This window comes from Miniopterus natalensis, chromosome 3 (genome assembly GCF_054644295.1).
Source record: "Miniopterus natalensis isolate mMinNat1 chromosome 3, mMinNat1.hap1, whole genome shotgun sequence".
NCBI lineage: Eukaryota > Metazoa > Chordata > Mammalia > Chiroptera > Miniopteridae > Miniopterus > Miniopterus natalensis.
Genome location: NC_142083.1, coordinates 3,846,591 through 3,864,319, shown reverse-complemented (window position 1 = coordinate 3,864,319; position 17,729 = coordinate 3,846,591). Strand labels below are relative to the sequence as shown.

General features: G+C 47.5%; 1 protein-coding gene across 1 annotated transcript in view; it reads left to right on the top strand.

Annotated features, from left to right (window-relative positions):
* Positions 1–17,211, top strand: part of PARP8 (poly(ADP-ribose) polymerase family member 8) — a 127,363-nt gene extending 110,152 nt beyond the window's left edge. The window contains exons 19-26 of the mRNA XM_087815267.1: positions 554–602; positions 1,700–1,812; positions 2,054–2,126; positions 3,729–3,798; positions 6,233–6,306; positions 7,390–7,459; positions 8,307–8,391; positions 16,838–17,211. Of these exons, the coding sequence (XP_087671393.1) occupies positions 554–602; positions 1,700–1,812; positions 2,054–2,126; positions 3,729–3,798; positions 6,233–6,306; positions 7,390–7,459; positions 8,307–8,391; positions 16,838–16,940 (637 nt within the window). The 3' untranslated portion in view covers positions 16,941–17,211. The remainder of the gene's footprint in view (positions 1–553; positions 603–1,699; positions 1,813–2,053; positions 2,127–3,728; positions 3,799–6,232; positions 6,307–7,389; positions 7,460–8,306; positions 8,392–16,837) is intronic.
* Positions 17,212–17,729: the final 518 nt, after the last annotated feature.

Genomic DNA, 17,729 nt, shown 5'->3' with positions numbered 1-17,729 from the left:
GTTCACCATTTCCCCTGCTTGTTTTTTTGTATACATGAAACAATTCTTTTCGATATCTGAATTTAATTTTCTCAACTTAAGTGTCTAAATATGTTGAATGATGTTTTGTATTTAAATCACTGTATGTATCAGCCTAGAGAGATTCTCAAATACCTAAAGAAAAACTTATTTTTAATTTGGTAATGTAGGGAGGGGTAAAGGAAGCAGATACATGGGTCAGCTTTTATCTTTGTAATGTTTAGATTATCATTATTTGAAAATATATTCAGAGATGTTCATTTAGCTGGTGTTTGAGACTGGGATTATTAAAAATCATATCTTAAGTTTTAAAGAAGAAAAGGGTAAAGTGTCATTTCTCACTAAAATATCATTTTGTTAACATAAGCTCTTTAAATTGTTTCAGGAAGCAAAATGATATAGTTAAATGACATTATTACTCAATTAATTTCATGTCACAGTAAAAGTAAGTTCCAATCCCTTGCCAGCGAAGAATAAAACTTTAAATGTATTTGGCAAATGCTTTTGACTGATGGATTATTTTAATCAATTTCAGGGTCATTTCAAGTAACAGGTCACACATTGTGAAACTGCCAGTGAACAGGGTAAGTGGTTTTTTCACATGTTCGCACGGAAATGGGAGGTGCGCTTATTAGTTGGGAGAACTGACCCCTGTGATTTTTTTTTTTGGCAGCCTCTCCGGGAAATTTAAGTAGACTCGGGTTAAGGCTAATTCTTCAGTTTGAAATCACCCTATCTGACCATCTTCAAATTTGTCCAAGACATCAAATTTAAATGCAGGCTGTTGACCCTGACCTTTTAAGTAAAGCAGATTCAATATGAGATAGTTATTGCCAAGGTGATGGAAAGATTACCTAGGGATTGACCAGAAAGGGGTAACATGCTTTTTGTCATTGCCAGTCTCGTGTTCGCACAGCTCTGCTTTTCTGTCTCGGAGAAGAGAAGGCCTCTGGATCTCTCTCTGATCGGCCCAGTGCTCTTACAAATAGTGAGAAAGCTAATGGACTCTGATTTCAGTCCAGATCACCACCTGAGAGCCGTAGCCGACGTCTCGGCTCTCCTGTCTATGAGTCTCTAACCTATGAGAGTCCTGTGTTTTATTCCTGCATAAGTGTATTCCTGGATGAAAGGGCGGCAATTAGAAAATTCCCTCAAGCAACAAATCCAAAAGGTTCTGAATGTAGGCAGTTTCCAATTTTATAAATATATGCAAATTCAGCATGATGGTGGTAATTTTTGCAATTTAAACCTCTTGAACTCACTCTTCTTTTTCGCTTAGCAAACCCTTAGACTGTTTCCCCAGTTGCGTAGCCAGCGTGTACTTAGGGGATTCAGTAATAAAATTCTGAAGAAGAGATGTAATCGGGAAGGCAGATCTGAACGTGACTACCCAGTGTCCTCCAAAGCTAAATGTAAATGATGTTGGACTGCCGGCCCCCTGTCCTTTCTCTGTTGGCCTAAAGAATTACCCTTCCTGCCAGCCATGCCATGATTTATCATTTATACAGGGTTGGGTGGGTCTTTTTCTTTTTTAATGAATGGCTTTGTTAATGCGATGAGCCTAGATATTGTTCTGGCTTGAAGCTAGCTAATTCTGAAACCGGTGAAGTCTGACATTGTCAGCAGCCTGATGACAGGTTACATCGAACATCTTCCCATGTGTCGTTCTTTTCATTGGCAGCAACTGAAGTTCATGCACACTCCCCATCAGTTCCTCCTCCTCAGCAGCCCACCAGCCAAAGAGTCCAACTTCAGAGCTGCCAAGAAGCTCTTCGGAAGCACCTTCGCATTTCAGTGAGTGTGGCTCAGTGGGCGGGGGGGGGGTCTGCACCCCATCCTCAGAAACACGTACAGAGAAGAGTCTTCTCTTGAGTAGTTGGCTATAACTAACACTGAACAGCCCACTACATAGTACTTGCCCTGGAAACTGAGGCCTTTCAGAGGCACCGTGGCTTATTATGTCTTTTATTATCATGTATTGTTATTGTAAAGATCATGGATTTTTGGGTTATGTGTTTCCCGTCCTCTGCTCCAGTGGCTCACACATTGAGAACTGGCACTCCATCCTGAGGAACGGCCTGGTTGTTGCTTCTAACACAAGGCTGCAGGTAAGTCTTCTGAACACTTTACCAAACCCTCCTTGTTCTTCAGTGCTGGAGTTGGGTAACAATCCTGGTGTTACGTTTTTTTACCTGTAAAAAAAAGGAAGTATTTGGATTTTTTAAAAAAGTACGTGGAGCCCAGCCAGGCATGGCTCAGCGGTTGAGCATCGACCTAGGATCCAGGAGATCGCAGTTTGATTCCTGGTCAGAGCACAGGCCTGGGTTGTGAGCTCGATCCCCAGCAGGGGGCCTGCAGGAGGCAGCTGATCAGTGACTCTCATCATTGATGTTTCTCTCTCTCTCCCTTTCCCTTCCTCTCTCTGAAATCACTAAAGATATAAAAAAAAATTAAAAATAAATGAATAAATAAAAAGTACATGGAGTTTTTAGTAGGCATCAGTAGTCTTCACAAGGGAACGGAAGCAGAATTGACCGATACACAATCCAGGGATGGAAAGAAGAAGTGGGCTTGCTGTGAGAAAACAGATCACTTTGAACTTAAGTAGAGAGATTATTATGCAGAAGTAAAACCCTACAAGCGTTCTGTCTGTTAACACATTTTTTGAGCACTGCTTTGGGGTGAATATTTTATTAGAGGAAAAGGTAGAGCTACAGATAAGAAAACTGGAGCCTGGACAGCAGAAGGCCACGCGCCTGCTGCTCGGCCCCTGGGAGCTGGCAGGACGGGGGGTGCCCCCCTCATCTCCCACGCCCTTCCTGTCCCCCACCCCGCACCGTCACACGGCCGACTTCCACCTGATGGTGCAGGAGGTCGGAAAGTGAGATCCTCACCCCGGGCCCCTGGGTGGGACCCCACACGCAGATGACAGCTGGGATGACTCAGTCACACGTAAAAGTTCACAAAGTCAGTCCACACCAGAGATGGCCCAAGGGCCCAAGAACACAGCGATACTGGGAGAGAAGTGTCGTTGTTCTGAGTAGCTTCCCGGACGAGCTGAGCTTCGGCTGACGAGGAATGTGCAGGCTGAGAGTGGGGTGACCGCATGGTGTGATCACATCTGAGTGGGACTCTTCGTTGACTTACAGGCATGGGAGTTCTCACCCAGATCCTCTCACATGTTGCAGCCTGTTTTGTTTCCAGGATTTTAGACTCATTAACCCCGAAGCTGCTTTTTCCTGCTACTGCTTTACTGCCGCACTTTATCATAAGTAGCCCTCTCTGTCATCGCTGGGTGGAACTTTTCATGCCCGCTGACTCTGGAGGTTAAGGACAAGGGCATCAGTCCGCTGTTTTCATGAGACCTTGCAGTAAACGCTTTATCGTGTTCTCGCCGTCAGAGCTCCCCCACGGGACTGACGCCTGCCTTTGTGAGATACTCACAGTGATGCCAGGCCAGCGTGGCCCAGTGGTTGAGGGCCCACCTAGGATCCAGGGAATCGCTGTTCGATTCCTGGTCAGCGCACATGCCCGGGTTTCAGGCTCGATCCCCAGCCGGGGGCGTGCAGGAGGCAGCCGATCAATGACTCATCATTGATGTTTCTCTCTCTCTCTCTCCCTTCCTCTCTCTGAAATCAAAAAACATATTAAAAATATATAAACATTGGGGACCATCGGCTGATGCTTTCTCTTACCCCCTCCCGCTGTAGCTCCACGGGGCCATGTACGGAAGCGGAATCTACCTAAGTCCAATGTCGAGCATCTCGTTCGGTTACTCAGGTAGGCTTGCCTTTCACCTCTGACCTCCCCTTTATTTGGTTTTTATTTCCTTATTGTCATATATGCCAGGCACGATTTTCTATCAAGTGACTGAAGCTTATTTGACGTAATTTGTATTAAATTTTTTTATAAATGTCAGAAGCAAAACAAAGTTCACATTTCAAGATGAATTTATGATAATCCCTCTAGGGCCTAAGAAGGTGTTTATGTTTTGTCAATTCCAAAATCAATTTTCATTTTGTTTCAATAGTTTCTTGGTTTATTCTGTCCACAATTAAATACTGAGAAGTACTGATACCTGTGACTTCACTGTCACTGAGTATAATTCTGTGCCAGGCCGTCTCCTTTGCTTTGGATTATTACATGTCCCATATAGAAGTTTTAAACAGTATGGAAATTGTAGGGTCAGAAAAACACCCTTAATATCCCCCTGCTTATTGGCAACTTCTTGTCAATATTTTGATGAAGTTGTGTGAAAAAAATCGTCTTACAATCAATTGAAAACATACTGAGGAGGAGCAGGGTACATTCAAAATATGGAAGGAATGGTCCCCAAATTGTTAGCAATTATTACCCTGAGATGGTGGAATTTGGGATAATTTCCTCTTTTTATTTTCAAAATTTTTTGGTATACTTTACAATGATCAGTATAATTTTTTTAGAACAATAAATAACATATTCTGTTTAAATAGGAACTAATTAGTAACAAATGAAGTTTTTCCCTCCTTTTGTACAACCTGTGTTCAGTGTGTTTCCCTTTAGGCTTTTGAATGCTTTTGTACGCACATACCTGCGTGTGTAGTTTGTTTTGCTTCTGTGCTCGTGTGTGTGTGTGTGTGTGTGTGTGTGTGATGACATTAGACAACTCCAGGGGGTGCATTCCGAGGTGTCTGGATGGTGAGACCCCCATAATAGGAAAGGATGCTTGGAGGGCCTGATAACCAGTGAACGGTGACCAGGCCTGCCTGTCTCATTCCTTTGCCCGGGCTCAGGCCCTTTCAGTCGTAGCGCGTTGTTTCCATGATTCACCCTTACCTCTGGCAGAGCACGTGTCCTACGAGCACCAGGTAGGCCCTGTTGGCCCTTTCTGACGCAGCCTCAGAAGACGGATGACCTCGCCCCCTGCCTACCGAGTGGTCATAGCAGTCACAGCCCTGCTGCACTCAAGGTTGGGGAGTTAGACTCCATCTCCTGACAAAAGGGTGGCAGAGTCACACTGCAGGGAAGCATATGGATTGAGAAATATTGTTGCAGCGACCTTTGAAAGCCATATGCAGGGCAATCAGTAACATCAGGAAGGATAAGACAGCATAGGAAATGGAAGGACCCAGTGCAACGGAGAAAACAGTTAAAATCAGCATAAATCTAGACTCTAAATCTTGTTAAAACAGAACACAATAGAAAACTAATGTAAAACCACTTTACATGAAAACATCCTCCGTGTAGATAAGGCAAACACAACCAGTCATCAAGGACTTTGATTTTCTGCTGCTTAAGCTGGTGGGGAGAGCCTTCGATGGGGTCGTGGGAAGGACTGGGGGGTACACGTGGATGTGAAGTCTGAGAGAATGGTCATTTGTCTGGGTACATAGCTGTCTTCAAGTTCCAGAAGTGTCTTTGATCACAAAAAATGTAAGAACCACCGCAGCCAGATGAAAGGGCTTCCTCGGGGGTCGGGTAGGGAGCAGCAGGTCTCACCTGGAAACGGCCTCACCACGCCGTCTGCAGCTCCGTCCACGGGCTTTGCCCTTTCTCCTAAGCCTCCCATTGGAACAGCCACAGAAAAATACAAACTCGCTTCCTCACTTCAGGACAGCAGATGAGCGTTTTCAATAAACTGTAGCTGCAGATCCGTCAAGCCGAAAACAGGAATTTCAGTCACGCTTTTTCTAAAATATTTCACAGCAAAAATCATGGCATTAATAGAGCACGCTAAGACTTTGTATGTCAGAGACAAATGGACTTGTTAATTTTTTTTTATTAAGAGACATAATAAATTCTACATGGACTTGAACATATATCAACGATTCATGAAGTCAAGTGACAATATAAACATTTTTTATGTTGTTCACATTTCCCACCCCTTCTCCGTCTACTAACCAGACGGTAAGAATGAAAGAACAGCTTGAAAAGCCTTTTTAAAACCAAGTCTTAAGAATTTTCTTATATCAGTTTTATGTGAGAAACTTTCCTATTCCCGTGTCAGTGCAAAGAAAAGAAAAACAAACGGCCCCTCTGCTTTCGGCCTCCACCGGGGCTCCTGAGGCCCCCTGACCCTCCACCCCAGGTGCCGAGGACGCGGCAGCTGCCCCCCACAGGCCATTGTCCCCGCCAGTGGCCGATGCAACCAAACCTTTGCCCGCAGTGGAACTCGGTGTTTTGAGCTGCCCCGAGCGGCCTTGTCTCTCAACGACTGTCTTGCTGATGTTTTCAGGGATGAACAAGAGACAGAAGGTGTCAGCCAAGGATGAGCCGGCGTCCAGCAGCAGGAGCAGCAACGCATCGCAGGTGCGGTGGGCCCTGTGGACCGCGGGTGGCGGGGCCAGTGTGTACCTGGGCTCTTTAAGACGGCGCAGTTATTTTAAGTGGTCATTACTCAGGAAGGAATGAAACTCGCCTGGAAACGCAATAACCAGAATGCCTTTATTCAATAAGTATTCCGCGAGTATTTATTGAGCTCCTACTGCGGTGCTGGAGACCGTCCAAGACATTAGGCCACAGTGATAATTAAAAATAGACACATCCTCTTGGAGCCCACATGCTACTGAGCAGATATAAATAAACTAGGTATAGATTTAGGTAGGTAGAGTGCCAGATGGTGGTAAATATAGGGAAAAGTCAGGGAAAAGGGATGTTCAACGCTATGGCATGGAAGATAGAACTAGAACGAATGGTAAGTGGGTGGTCAGGACAGGATGCTCCGAGAAGGTTCTATCTGAATGAAGGTCTGGAGGTGGTGAGCACAGGTGCCAGTTGGCTTTTCTGGGAGAAAGAACATTCCAGGCAGCAGAGCAGAGCAAGTACAAACCCCTTGTTTCAAAGAAAGCATTCTGGACAAATTAAAATCCATCTGATGAATAAAGTGACTTTAATTTTTTTTTTAAGAGTATAGTTATGCATTACCTAAAAACAAAAAAACCCCGATTTTCCACAGGAGGCAGATCCGAAACCCCTGTGGCCTAGTGGTGCTGTGAAAATGGCTCGATTTTGCACAGTCAGGTGATCTGGAAAAACTGAGCTTAAGGCTTGAGAAGCTTCACGCTACTTTAATTTTGTTTCCCATGTACTGAAGGTTCCAGGCTTCCAGTAAAAATAAACTTGAGTTCTAATTCTGTGTTGCGAGGCTACCGCAATGTAGTATTTTTATGTGCTCTTCCTTTGAGAGTGACTCAATCACGATTATGTACAGAATCAAATGAGGTAGCAAATATAGCTTGCCATTAGGGGAGAATTCAAGGATATTGCTGCTGGTCTCCATAGGTTTTGTTAAAAAAAGTTTGGAGCTATCCTAGGGCCTATTGTTTTTTAATTATGATCAGTTTAGCGACTGCCCCGTTTTCACTCTAATTTTTAAATTCTTTTGGAATTTAGTCACAGAAGAAAGGTCAGCAATCCCAATTTCTGCAGAGCCGTAACTTAAAATGCATAGCCTTATGTGAAGGTAAGTTGTAATTTTTGCAAACCTCGTATCATTAACTCTCTGTCTTATCTGCGTTGAAGAGTTTGAATATATGTGCAGAATGCTCAGAATAAATAGCGAAAGCCTCCTTCCTTGTGGCCATCGCTAAGGGCACAGATGGAAAACGGTACAGTAGAGATCATAAAGGTCAAAGCCAAAGAGCAGAGCTGGCCAGAATTCAGACAGTGCTATGTTTCATTCTTGGCAGATACTTAGAATGGTAATGACATCTCTCTGATCAGGCATTGCTTCTCTCTTGTTCATATGCCACCTTCCTCTTTCAGTTGGCTTTTGGATGTGTAATATCATGAAAGACTGTAGAGGTGAACCAAGCTCTGAGAAGAGAACTCGCTGGGTCTTGCTGTCACTCTACTGAACCTATTTTCCTATTCTGAACTTGGGACGGAAAAATTAATACAGGCAGTTTGCAAGATCATACACTTTTCTTTGTTCTTGCTTTAAAATCTGACTTTGACCAAAAAAAATCTGACTTTTGCTAAAAATTCCCTCTTGCGTGGGGAGTTCTGGTAGCCACTGTTAACTGTCTGGCGTAAGTTTTGGACACTTGATAGTTCTGTGGGACACGAGCTGGTTTCTGCATATTGAGGAAGCCGGGACGCGTTCCCTTTAGGGGTACGCCAGCGATGCCCAGCCTGTTGTCCTAACTGTTGAAGGGCATCTCGCGGGTTTTGTTTCCATTGCCTGATGGCTGTAAGGTTGACCGTTTTTCATATGTTCATTTTGCACGTGCTTTCGCTTCTAGGCTTCTAAGAGAAGGGGTGTAGTACTTGGAATAAAACCTGTCTTTAATTCCATCTTTCCCCTGCAGTGATCACCTCCCCGGACCTGCACAAACACGGGGAGATATGGGTCGTCCCGAATACCGACCATGTCTGCACCCGGTTCTTCTTCGTGTAAGTGTTTAAGGCCCAAACCTGTGTGTGTGGCACCGTCTCCTCCATAAATGCGGTCGTGGTGACGACATTCCTGTTTGGCCACTTTAGCTGCCAGTGTGTAACAGACATGTAATTTCTCATCAACTTAATATTTTTGTTTTATTTTAATAAGCTGTAAAAAAAAACTATGATGTTTAAATGCTGTTAACATAGGAGAACTGAAGAAAAACATTGTCTCTTTAACCATCTGTGTGTATGTATGTATACATGTGTATACATGTGTGTTTATGTGAATATATACAGGTACACAGATGTTACATATAGACGTATACAGGCACTTACATAGACATATTCTTTATTTTTATATATTTACAATATTAGAACATGGAATGAAAACAGTAATGAGAAGGTCTTGTCCCTATAGAAAGCTGATTTACATTCTGTGTAACACAGGCTGGCAACAGAGGGCGTGTTGTTGTGGTTTTTTTAGACACAGCTGCATCATAGGAGCCGTATGAAAATATAAAAGCATTATTTTCATCCCTGAGTGAATGGTGAGTGTGGGAGGCCTGTCTGATCTTCACCCGCTCGCCTCACTCCCGACTCTTGCCCGTGGCCCGTTCCTTCCTCATACAGGGTCCGGCCCAGAAGGGTCCTCAGGGAAGAGCTGAGCGTGTCAGTTTTGTACTTTGATGTAGTTTTCTAGAAAAAGCTGGGAAAAATACACTGGCTTATTTCTTAAAAGCCGCGTCAAAACGATGGCATCAAGACTGCGTCGATATGTCGCGTAGCTATAGCGCCCGCACCCGTAGCATTTCACCCATTGGCTCGTTGACGGACTTCACGGTGGGGTGCTAGGAACTGCCTGCTTTTCCTTCGGGTGGTGGGAAAACTGAATTTCTCGTGCAGTTTTTCATATTATGCGTCTGTGTAGCCTGTGTGCGTATGATACATGTTAATACATAAGTCGCGAGGCATACGCAGTCTGTAGATTTGTTCGTTAATGGCGAGGCAGCAGAGAACAGTAGAAAGAGCCCCACTTTTGACCAGTTTGTGTCCAGGCTCACCAGTCATCAGTGAGGTGACATTAGCCAGGTTACATGGCCCCTCAGGCTTCAGCAGTAGGTACAGTGAAGTACTGTCAGTAGACGATACAGTAGAACAACCTATTACCAGCCATAGGAAACCAATGGCCCATGAAAAATGTGGTCTTTTATCTACAAGTAGATTACATACAAAGGTGTGGTTCTCGGGGAACCGTGGGTCTAGTGGAGTCACCTGCATCTGGTGGCACCAGAGCTGCTGTGCATCCCTAGGTCCAAAGGGCAAGGGCAAGGCCAGGAAGCAGCCGTCAGAACCTCGTAGGAGAGCCCCTTCCAGTTAAGCAGCTTTGAAAGGAGTCGTGGCCTTCGGTTGAGGGACGAAGGCAGCCAGGTACCCTTCAGGGCTGGAACTGGGGAACCTAAGCTCACCCTCCTGCCAGTGTCTCTGCATCAGTCAAACCCGAGAAAGCAGAGGGCAGGGGAGCGTATTGACGGAGTCCACGCGGGCCGGTCTGCTGGGGCAGGGTGCAAGGGAGGGCGCCGTGTGGATCTGCAGCCCCAGGCAGCCGTCTGCACCCCACTCTGTAAGGCCATTGTGAGGACAAAGTTGGCCCCATGCAGGTTTCCACTGAAAGGTGCTCATTACGTATCTTTTTCTCTTTTCTTTCTTGACCATCTTGATATTATCCACTGATTGAGGATCTGCCTTCCAAAGGACACCTCCAGTCACAGTTATTTCATGGAGTGACCTTAAGATTGTGACCAAATAACTCCAGAGGCCTTTCCTTACCTGACTCCAGACAGCTAATCTAGTCCTTTTAACATCTCGCTGAAGTTTAGGTTTATTGAGCTAATGAACAACTTCAGATATTTAAGTAGGCAGTAAGCATTCGAGTGTTAATTCTCTGACATTTTGCATAAATTATACATAGAATAAATCCGTAGGGAGATACATGGGGTGCGTATATGCGTGTGTTTACCGGAGGGCAAGATTCCATAGAAGAAAAAACTGAGGGAAGACCATCTGCAGAGAAGAAAATGCTCCCAGGACCTCCAGCTCTTTCCAGATCATACAAAGGAAAGAATTCTACTAAGATGACGGTTTTCATTTTTTCATAAATACAGATGAGATTTCATTCTTTTTCTCTGCGTGCTCGGGAGAGAAGGGACTAGTTAAGGGGAAATGATAGGTTTCAAAACATGTCAGAAGAGGGTCCCCTCGCTGATTACGTGCGTTCTGATTACGACCATCGGTTTCCTTCCGCACAGAAGATGCCGCTGAATTCCAGTGTGTGCCTCCCTGGTGAGGGGACACGTCCAGGTTAAAAAAAAAAGAGAGAGAAAGAAATGACATCACAGACATACCAATTTCAAGCAGAGAGTAAATTTATGTTCTTATTTTCTTTTCTTTTTCTGTTACGTGATCTCTTGTGTTGGCTGCGTGGCCTGGCGACTAGCATATAAATTGATGTGCCTCCCTTATCTGCCTATAGGTAAAAACAGTAAAAATTAAAGTTCCATGCGGATCGGATTTCTAGAGTGAGGGAGATACTGAAATAGTCATTTGATAGACTAATCACACTTTCCAGCAAGTAAACAGTAACACAGGAGAGGAAGATCGGGGAGGATTTTAGGGGACAGGCTACTGTACCAGGAAAATGGAAAGTGAAATTTAAGGGACGGTACCCCTGTGGGGGCGGGAGAATGAGAAGCCTGAAGAGGTTGTGTTGGAAAATTCCAAAGTGAGTAAACTTGATGAAATACAAATGCCTCGGGCAAAAAATGTATTAATTCAGGTGTGATGAGCAGATTCCAGCCAAATTCGAGCGTTTTCAGCAATTCTGGGCATCGTTGCGAAAGCTCGATTTCACCCCTGGCCCGAGACGTGTGTACAAAGACAGTAAATTCAATATGTGGAAATAAGGCAGCTTTTTAAAGGGCGCCGAGAGCTGGGCTTACACAGAGGATGTGGCACCAAACAGACCTACTGTTCTCTGATCTTACGCAGCAACAGTGGGTCTGCACGGTGACCGGGCCTTTAGGGCCGGAGGAGAAAACTTACGATTGGCGTTTCCGTAAGGCCGCGTCAATGACAAAGCTCAAGAGAAGGCAGCTGCTGGGTTGGCGGGGTAACCGAGGAAAGGGTAGGGAGCCCTGGCTGTGGGTATCTTCTTATTTGGTGTTGCGGCCTGCATGCTTAACGCTCCAGTTTTTCTTTGGTTTAGACCAGGCAGATCTGCAAATGAAGTGCTTCTGTATTCTGTCTATTAATTCAGTTGAAGGCACAGACCCCCTCCTATTTCTCAAAGCATCTGAAGAAGTTCAGAAGTTTAAGGAGGGGAAGGCCAAGTAAAGCGGACTGTCGGCAGGAAAGAGACGCGCGTGCCCAGGTTCCCGGCCGGGCAGGTCGATTCCAGGGCCTCCTGGCCAGAGCCTGTGCCCGGGAAGGCCCAGCTCAGCGCCGCCTCTCCCACGAGGCTCCTGATCCAAACGGGTTTCTCTTCCCGGGGCTCCCGCAGCTCGGCACGGAGCCGCCATGTAAAACTTTGCATCCACCGCTCCGACTCTCCCAGGAGGCAGGCTCCCGCTCCTGGTTTCCCCCTCCGCCTGCCCTGCAGCACCTCGAGGGGGTCCCAATACTGATCCATGCTTGCTTGCCGGTCAGTTTTTAATGAATGAACAGACAAAAAGGAAAATATCTCAGATGATATGTGGCTTTTAGCTAAAGTCAAAGTTTGAAATATTTCTAAAGAGGCAGATACAAGAAAAGTTTATATAATAGCCGTGTAATGGCCACTAAATGAAATGAGATTTCTCTCGTTGTGAATTTACAAAACATAAACAGTGTTCCGTTGGGAACACAGTGAGGAGACAGCATGTTTATAGTCAGACGACAGAGCGTCGGTCACGGCTCAGTGGATCAGCCTGGCATCACGCTGATAGGATCGGGAAGCTGTGCCTTATCCCCAGCCTGGAATAAATCCAATTTCTCTGCCTCCGACCCAGATCTCTTCCCAAGGTTTAAACCGCCACGTCACTCCCTGCATCCGAGTCCTTAACAGCTGCTTACTCCTTAGGAGATGCAGCCCAGTCTCCTTTACCAAGGGGACCGACCAACCCCCCGGCCCTTTGCTCCCCTTCAGCACCCCTGCATTGGAAGGTCCGGGAGGTCCAGCCCCCAGCCTCACGGCCACCGTGTCTCACCCCAGCACGTCAGGCTCTGCAGCCCGACCTGAAGGCTGCCAGCCCCGCACTTCGGCTCCCCTGCCAGGAGCCTGGGCTCTCCCTCCCACTCTCTCCCTCACACTCACTGCCTGGCTCCCACTCCTCTTGGGGACCCCAGTGCGTCCCGTCGCCCCTGCAGGAAGCGTCCCTAACTCCCTGGTCCTGCTGCTCCATGTCACCCTGCCCCTGGCGTGGTTTCGGCAGTGGGTTACGCTCTTACACGCGTGGTCTTCGTTACTCCGTGCACTTCCTGAGGCCCGGTTGGTGGTTGGGTACCCAGCACGGTGCCTGGCAGATAGAGGACTGAATGAAATGCCCGCCTCACGACCGCTTGCTGGGTATTTCCCCTGAAAAAGTCTGCGAATACCTTAACCTCAGCGTGCGCACAGTGGAACCCGTTACTGCCACATCCCCTGGCCAGCGTCTCTCCGTCCCCATCCAAGCAGCAGTTTTACGCCTCAGAGACTTGGAACCTGAGCTGGGGTTTTCCATTCCGTTTCCTTCTCACTGTCGTCATCGCTCCCGAGTTTATCTTCTCAGTTTTCTCCTCTCGGTACCTTTGTTTCCATGGATATGCCACTCTCTCCCCCGGAGCACAGCACAAAGTGCCGGTTATTCTGCGCGCTTCTGAGGTCTTCGCTGCTCCTGGTCTGCGTGCGCAGTGCCGGGTTCCCTGAGCATCACCATAGCACACTGGCGATGCCTGCGTAGTGCGCAGAAACCACGCCAACGGTACGCAGAGCGGAGAAAATCACCGTCACAGCCCCCTTAGAGTTGACTAGCGTTACTCTTCTGGTCTGTAGCCTGTGTTTCTACGTATATAAAATTTTAAATCATGCTATTTATACCACAGTAATTTCCCAAAAGCAGATTTTTTACTGTTCCTTGCTCAAGCAGGATGCTGATTTTTACCAGGCGTGGCCTTCTGCTCCGCGTAGTCCGTCTACCTTACTCTGATCGCCCCTACAAACCCCTGGTTGAGTAGAATTACCATCCAGAAGCGTGGAGTTGCTTTTCCCCGCTACTGTGTCTTTACTCTCGGTCAGTCCACGTGATCGGCCTTCGCACCAGCTCCGCCTTCAGCCAGTCCCCCAAGTCTCGGCCACACGGTCCTCCCCATGGGCCTTTCCCGACGCCCCCAGAAGACGTGCTATCTGTCTTGGCTCCGGGTTATGCTGGCCCTGTGTCTCTGCCCCCAGCTTGCCGCCTCCTCACTACCATCTCCCCCAGTAAGACGCAAATTATGTTCGCGCTGGGAATCTCAGGCCTTGTGCGGAAACACTGAGTACGTATCGAATGGAAGCAGTGACCAGAGCCGGATGTTGTGACTGAATGAAGAGTGTGGACCTGGGCTGTGAGGCAGCTTCAGTCTCTCGCAGGGACTTGGGCGAGTGCTGGGCGTCTGTCCGTTGCTGGTGGAAAACAGCGCCATCGGTCCTGGGTTCCAGGTTTAGGGAGACAGAAAGCAGAGTTACCTGTGCCCGTCTTAGACACGTCACAGCTGCGATACCAGCCTGAGAATAATAAAGGCTGTCACAACGGTCAAGTCTTCACCCACGAAGTTTCCTCGCATGCCCAAGAGTCCCCGACAATTCCACCTGTCCTCTTCGTTTCTCTCTCACAGCCTCTGAGCAAATTGGCTTATTTTCTGATTAAATTTGAGTAATCTTTTTACGCTCCTGGGAACGTGTTACTTCCGTTCCCCTTTAGATGGCTTCCTTTTTCCTTCGTAAAACCCCAGTCAGTGTAGCGTTTCCCTACTGAGAGCTCGCTCTGTTTCTTTCTTAAATTGCGTTGCTTTCAGGACTGGGGGGACCGTCCCACGGACAGCCCAGCGACGTCTGCAGCACTGCCCGTGGCAGTCAGGGCCCGGGTTCACCGGTAGCCGTGTGTCCGAGCCCTGCCGGGTGACCGGTCGGGTGGCAGCTTGTTTTCCTTCATCGTGATCCCTGCTTCTTAGTTTAAGACACCGAATGCTTTGGGCCAGGTTTACTCTTCTGTCCTTCAGCTGTTGTGCTTCCTAGACAATTGGAAAATTAGGCGTTTTTCTTAATACTTTTTCAGACTCAGCCTCGCTCTCGCCCCCTGCTCTCCCCGCCTCCCCCTTTGCTCTTACAGGGATGGGAAGTGCCACACGGGGAACACAGTAATATTGTGATGACCGTACGGGGCCAGGCGGGTCCTGGAGGTATCGGGGGGGACACTTTGTAAAGTGTGTGATTTTCTAACCGCTGTGCTGTACACCCGAAACTAATACAAAATAGTACTGAAGGTAAACTGCGATGAGAAATGGAATCAAACATGCAAAGAAAAAGCCGTCGGCTGTATCACGAGCTGCCGACTAGAGATTTCATAGCAGATAAAACATCCTGAATTCATCAGCCAGGAGGCCAGGGTGACCGCGGTCAGTACTGGTCAGTAGAGGTCTAGGGTTCGGCAGACGATGGCAGTGGATCTCGGGGAAAATGGGAAGCTCTGTATTACAGACGAGTCTTAGTCCGAGGCCAACTCTACACTGAAGGGAGTGGGGACGGAAGCACCGGGCTGGGCACCAGTTACGTCCTGTCCAAAGGATAGACCAGTCGGCGTGTTGACGGTACTGGAAGCGCAGAGAGTGGAACAGACACGTGCCCAGCAGGACCTGTGCGGTAGAGACGGGTGCGGACCGGCGTTTGAAATCGGGAGGCCAGCAAGAACCGAAGCGGCTCTCAGGCCTCCCCTCCTCCCGCTCCCCTCAGAGGACAGGGCCTCGTGGCGTCTGTCTTGCTCGCTCTCTGTCTGTCTTCTGTAATCTAAATCCGAGAGGCGCTGCGGGACTGACTCGGGCAAGCAGCAGCGTCTCCCTCGAGCAGGTCGCCTCCCCAGCCTCAGCTCGGGTGTGTGGGTGGCTCAGTCCACCCTCATCCAGGGGGAACCAGGGTTTATTAAAAAACAGGACGACGGATTTCCTCGCCCAGTAAAATACACTTTTACCTATTTTGCCACAAAGCAGCTGATTAGGTTTGGACAATTCTGAAGCATTTCATGTTACACATCCTCTGGTTCTCAGCAGGAAGCTTGCTGCTTGACCTCCCGAGAGTAGACTTATAACTGGGCTGAACCACGTGTGCCTCTTTCCCGTGCAGTGTTGTTTCGCCAGCGGGGGTCTCGTCGTGTGCGTGTGTGTGCGTGTGTGCGTGTGTGTGCGTGTGCACGCTGGTATGGTGAGAATTAACAATGCTGACAAGCACCCTTGGGTCCGTGCTCGGGAGTTTGAACCTGACACAGACGGCTGTCCCCGGGTGCTTGAGCAGTGGGTTACGTAGGGGCCTAGGTTCTCATTGCTTACGTCACCTGTGTCATTTTCGCGCATTGTGCTGTTTCGGAAGAATTTGCACCGCAAGGGGGAGGCCCGGTGCACGTTAATCTCTGCGACTGTGCCCACCTGGTTATCTTTTTGGAAGCACTTACCGCTTCTTGGAGTCATTCTTAGGAAGTAAAATTAATTCATTGCCTATTCTGCTCTGAATATTATCGCAGAAGCTTAAAACTTCATCCTTGGGGAATTTTTGTTGCCCAAGCCCGGTTTATTTGAGGAAATGAATTATCATCTGAAATGTAATTATTTCTTAATAAAGGACCCAGTAATTGCTGTCTTTCCGCCTTACGTTTGCACTTCTGTGGCCGAGCTAAACTCGGCGCCCTCGCCTTCCCGAGCGAAGGCGCCGCGGGCGTGCGGAGCTGCCTTCGGCCCCCACGGAGCAACCAGTGACACGGAAAAAACGCCGCGCTGGTTACAGCGGGATAGTAATCAGAAGGCGGGCGGGGCAGGGCCCGGGGCAGAGTGGGGTGGCAGCCCAGAGTGGCACCCATCGCAAATAAGTGAAGGATTGCATCAGGAGGAGGCGGGGCCTGAGGCCCAGGAAGCTGAAGTGGGCGTGTCCCTTTGCACCTGGCGACACCAGCAGCCCTGGGAATACCTGCAGGGGTGCTTTGCGGGGGACACGGGCGGGAAGGGACAGTAATGCAGGCTCTTCTGTGTCTCGCAATGCGAAGGCGTTGTCGGGCACCGCCGAGAAGGAGCTGGCTTCTGCTGTTCATTACCTGGGCCGCCTTTTAGGTAGCAAATGCACTTCTAAGCTGCTTGAAACGCTTTTTGAATTTTCTTGAATGCTTCCACTTTTTTTATGTTTTATGTTTCTGTTTTTGCGCTTTAGCTATGAAGACGGCCAAGTTGGGGACGCAAATATTAACACCCAAGAAGGAGGCATTCACAAGGAGATCCTCCGGGTCATTGGTAACCAGACCGCTACTGGTTAAGGGGCCACCGGGCCGTTACCGTGATTCGAAAGCCTTCCTCGGGTTCAAAGCTGGAATTTGAACTGAAGAAGATGAAATAATTTATTGTTATTATAAACAAAATTAATCCTTTGAATACCGATTTTTTTCTTAGTATTTCTAAGTATCTCATTACATACCTAAAACGGTATGAGATTTATCAATTGCAGGGTTACGGAGTCTAGTAATAAAGGTACAGCAACCCTTAAACTGCCGTTTGGGTCGCTCACACAATAAACAGATTGAAAAAACAGTTCTGTGCTGATATTTTTATATTAAACTCTTTCATTGGAAGTTTGGTATTATATACCGACACTTGAGGTGACCAGAAGGGAACTGAGAACGTTTTATAATGACGCCCGAATCTCTAGGATACTTTGCAATAAGTAACTTGTTTGCACATCCTGACGTGCTACGTACACTTAGTGGTGTGAACGTGCAGATACTCTGAGGGTGTTTTTCCTTTCCCCGTTATTTTTTCTTATACAGAAACAGTCTTAGACGCAGTGCTTTGCCCGGAAGTCTGTAATAGACATCTCTATAGATTCCTGCATCCGGCGTGTGACTGTGCACGTGTGTGTACATGCACATGTGTGTGATGACACCAGATGGCTCAGCTCCGCAGTGCTACTCATTCAGTGACAAGAAGGCATCCAGTTAGCCATGAATCTGGACGTGAACCAAGATATGAGCCAGATTTACCATTATTCACCCACTGACGAGATTTGCAGTTTTTTGATTTGTTTAAAGAGTGTTTTCTTCAGTTAAATT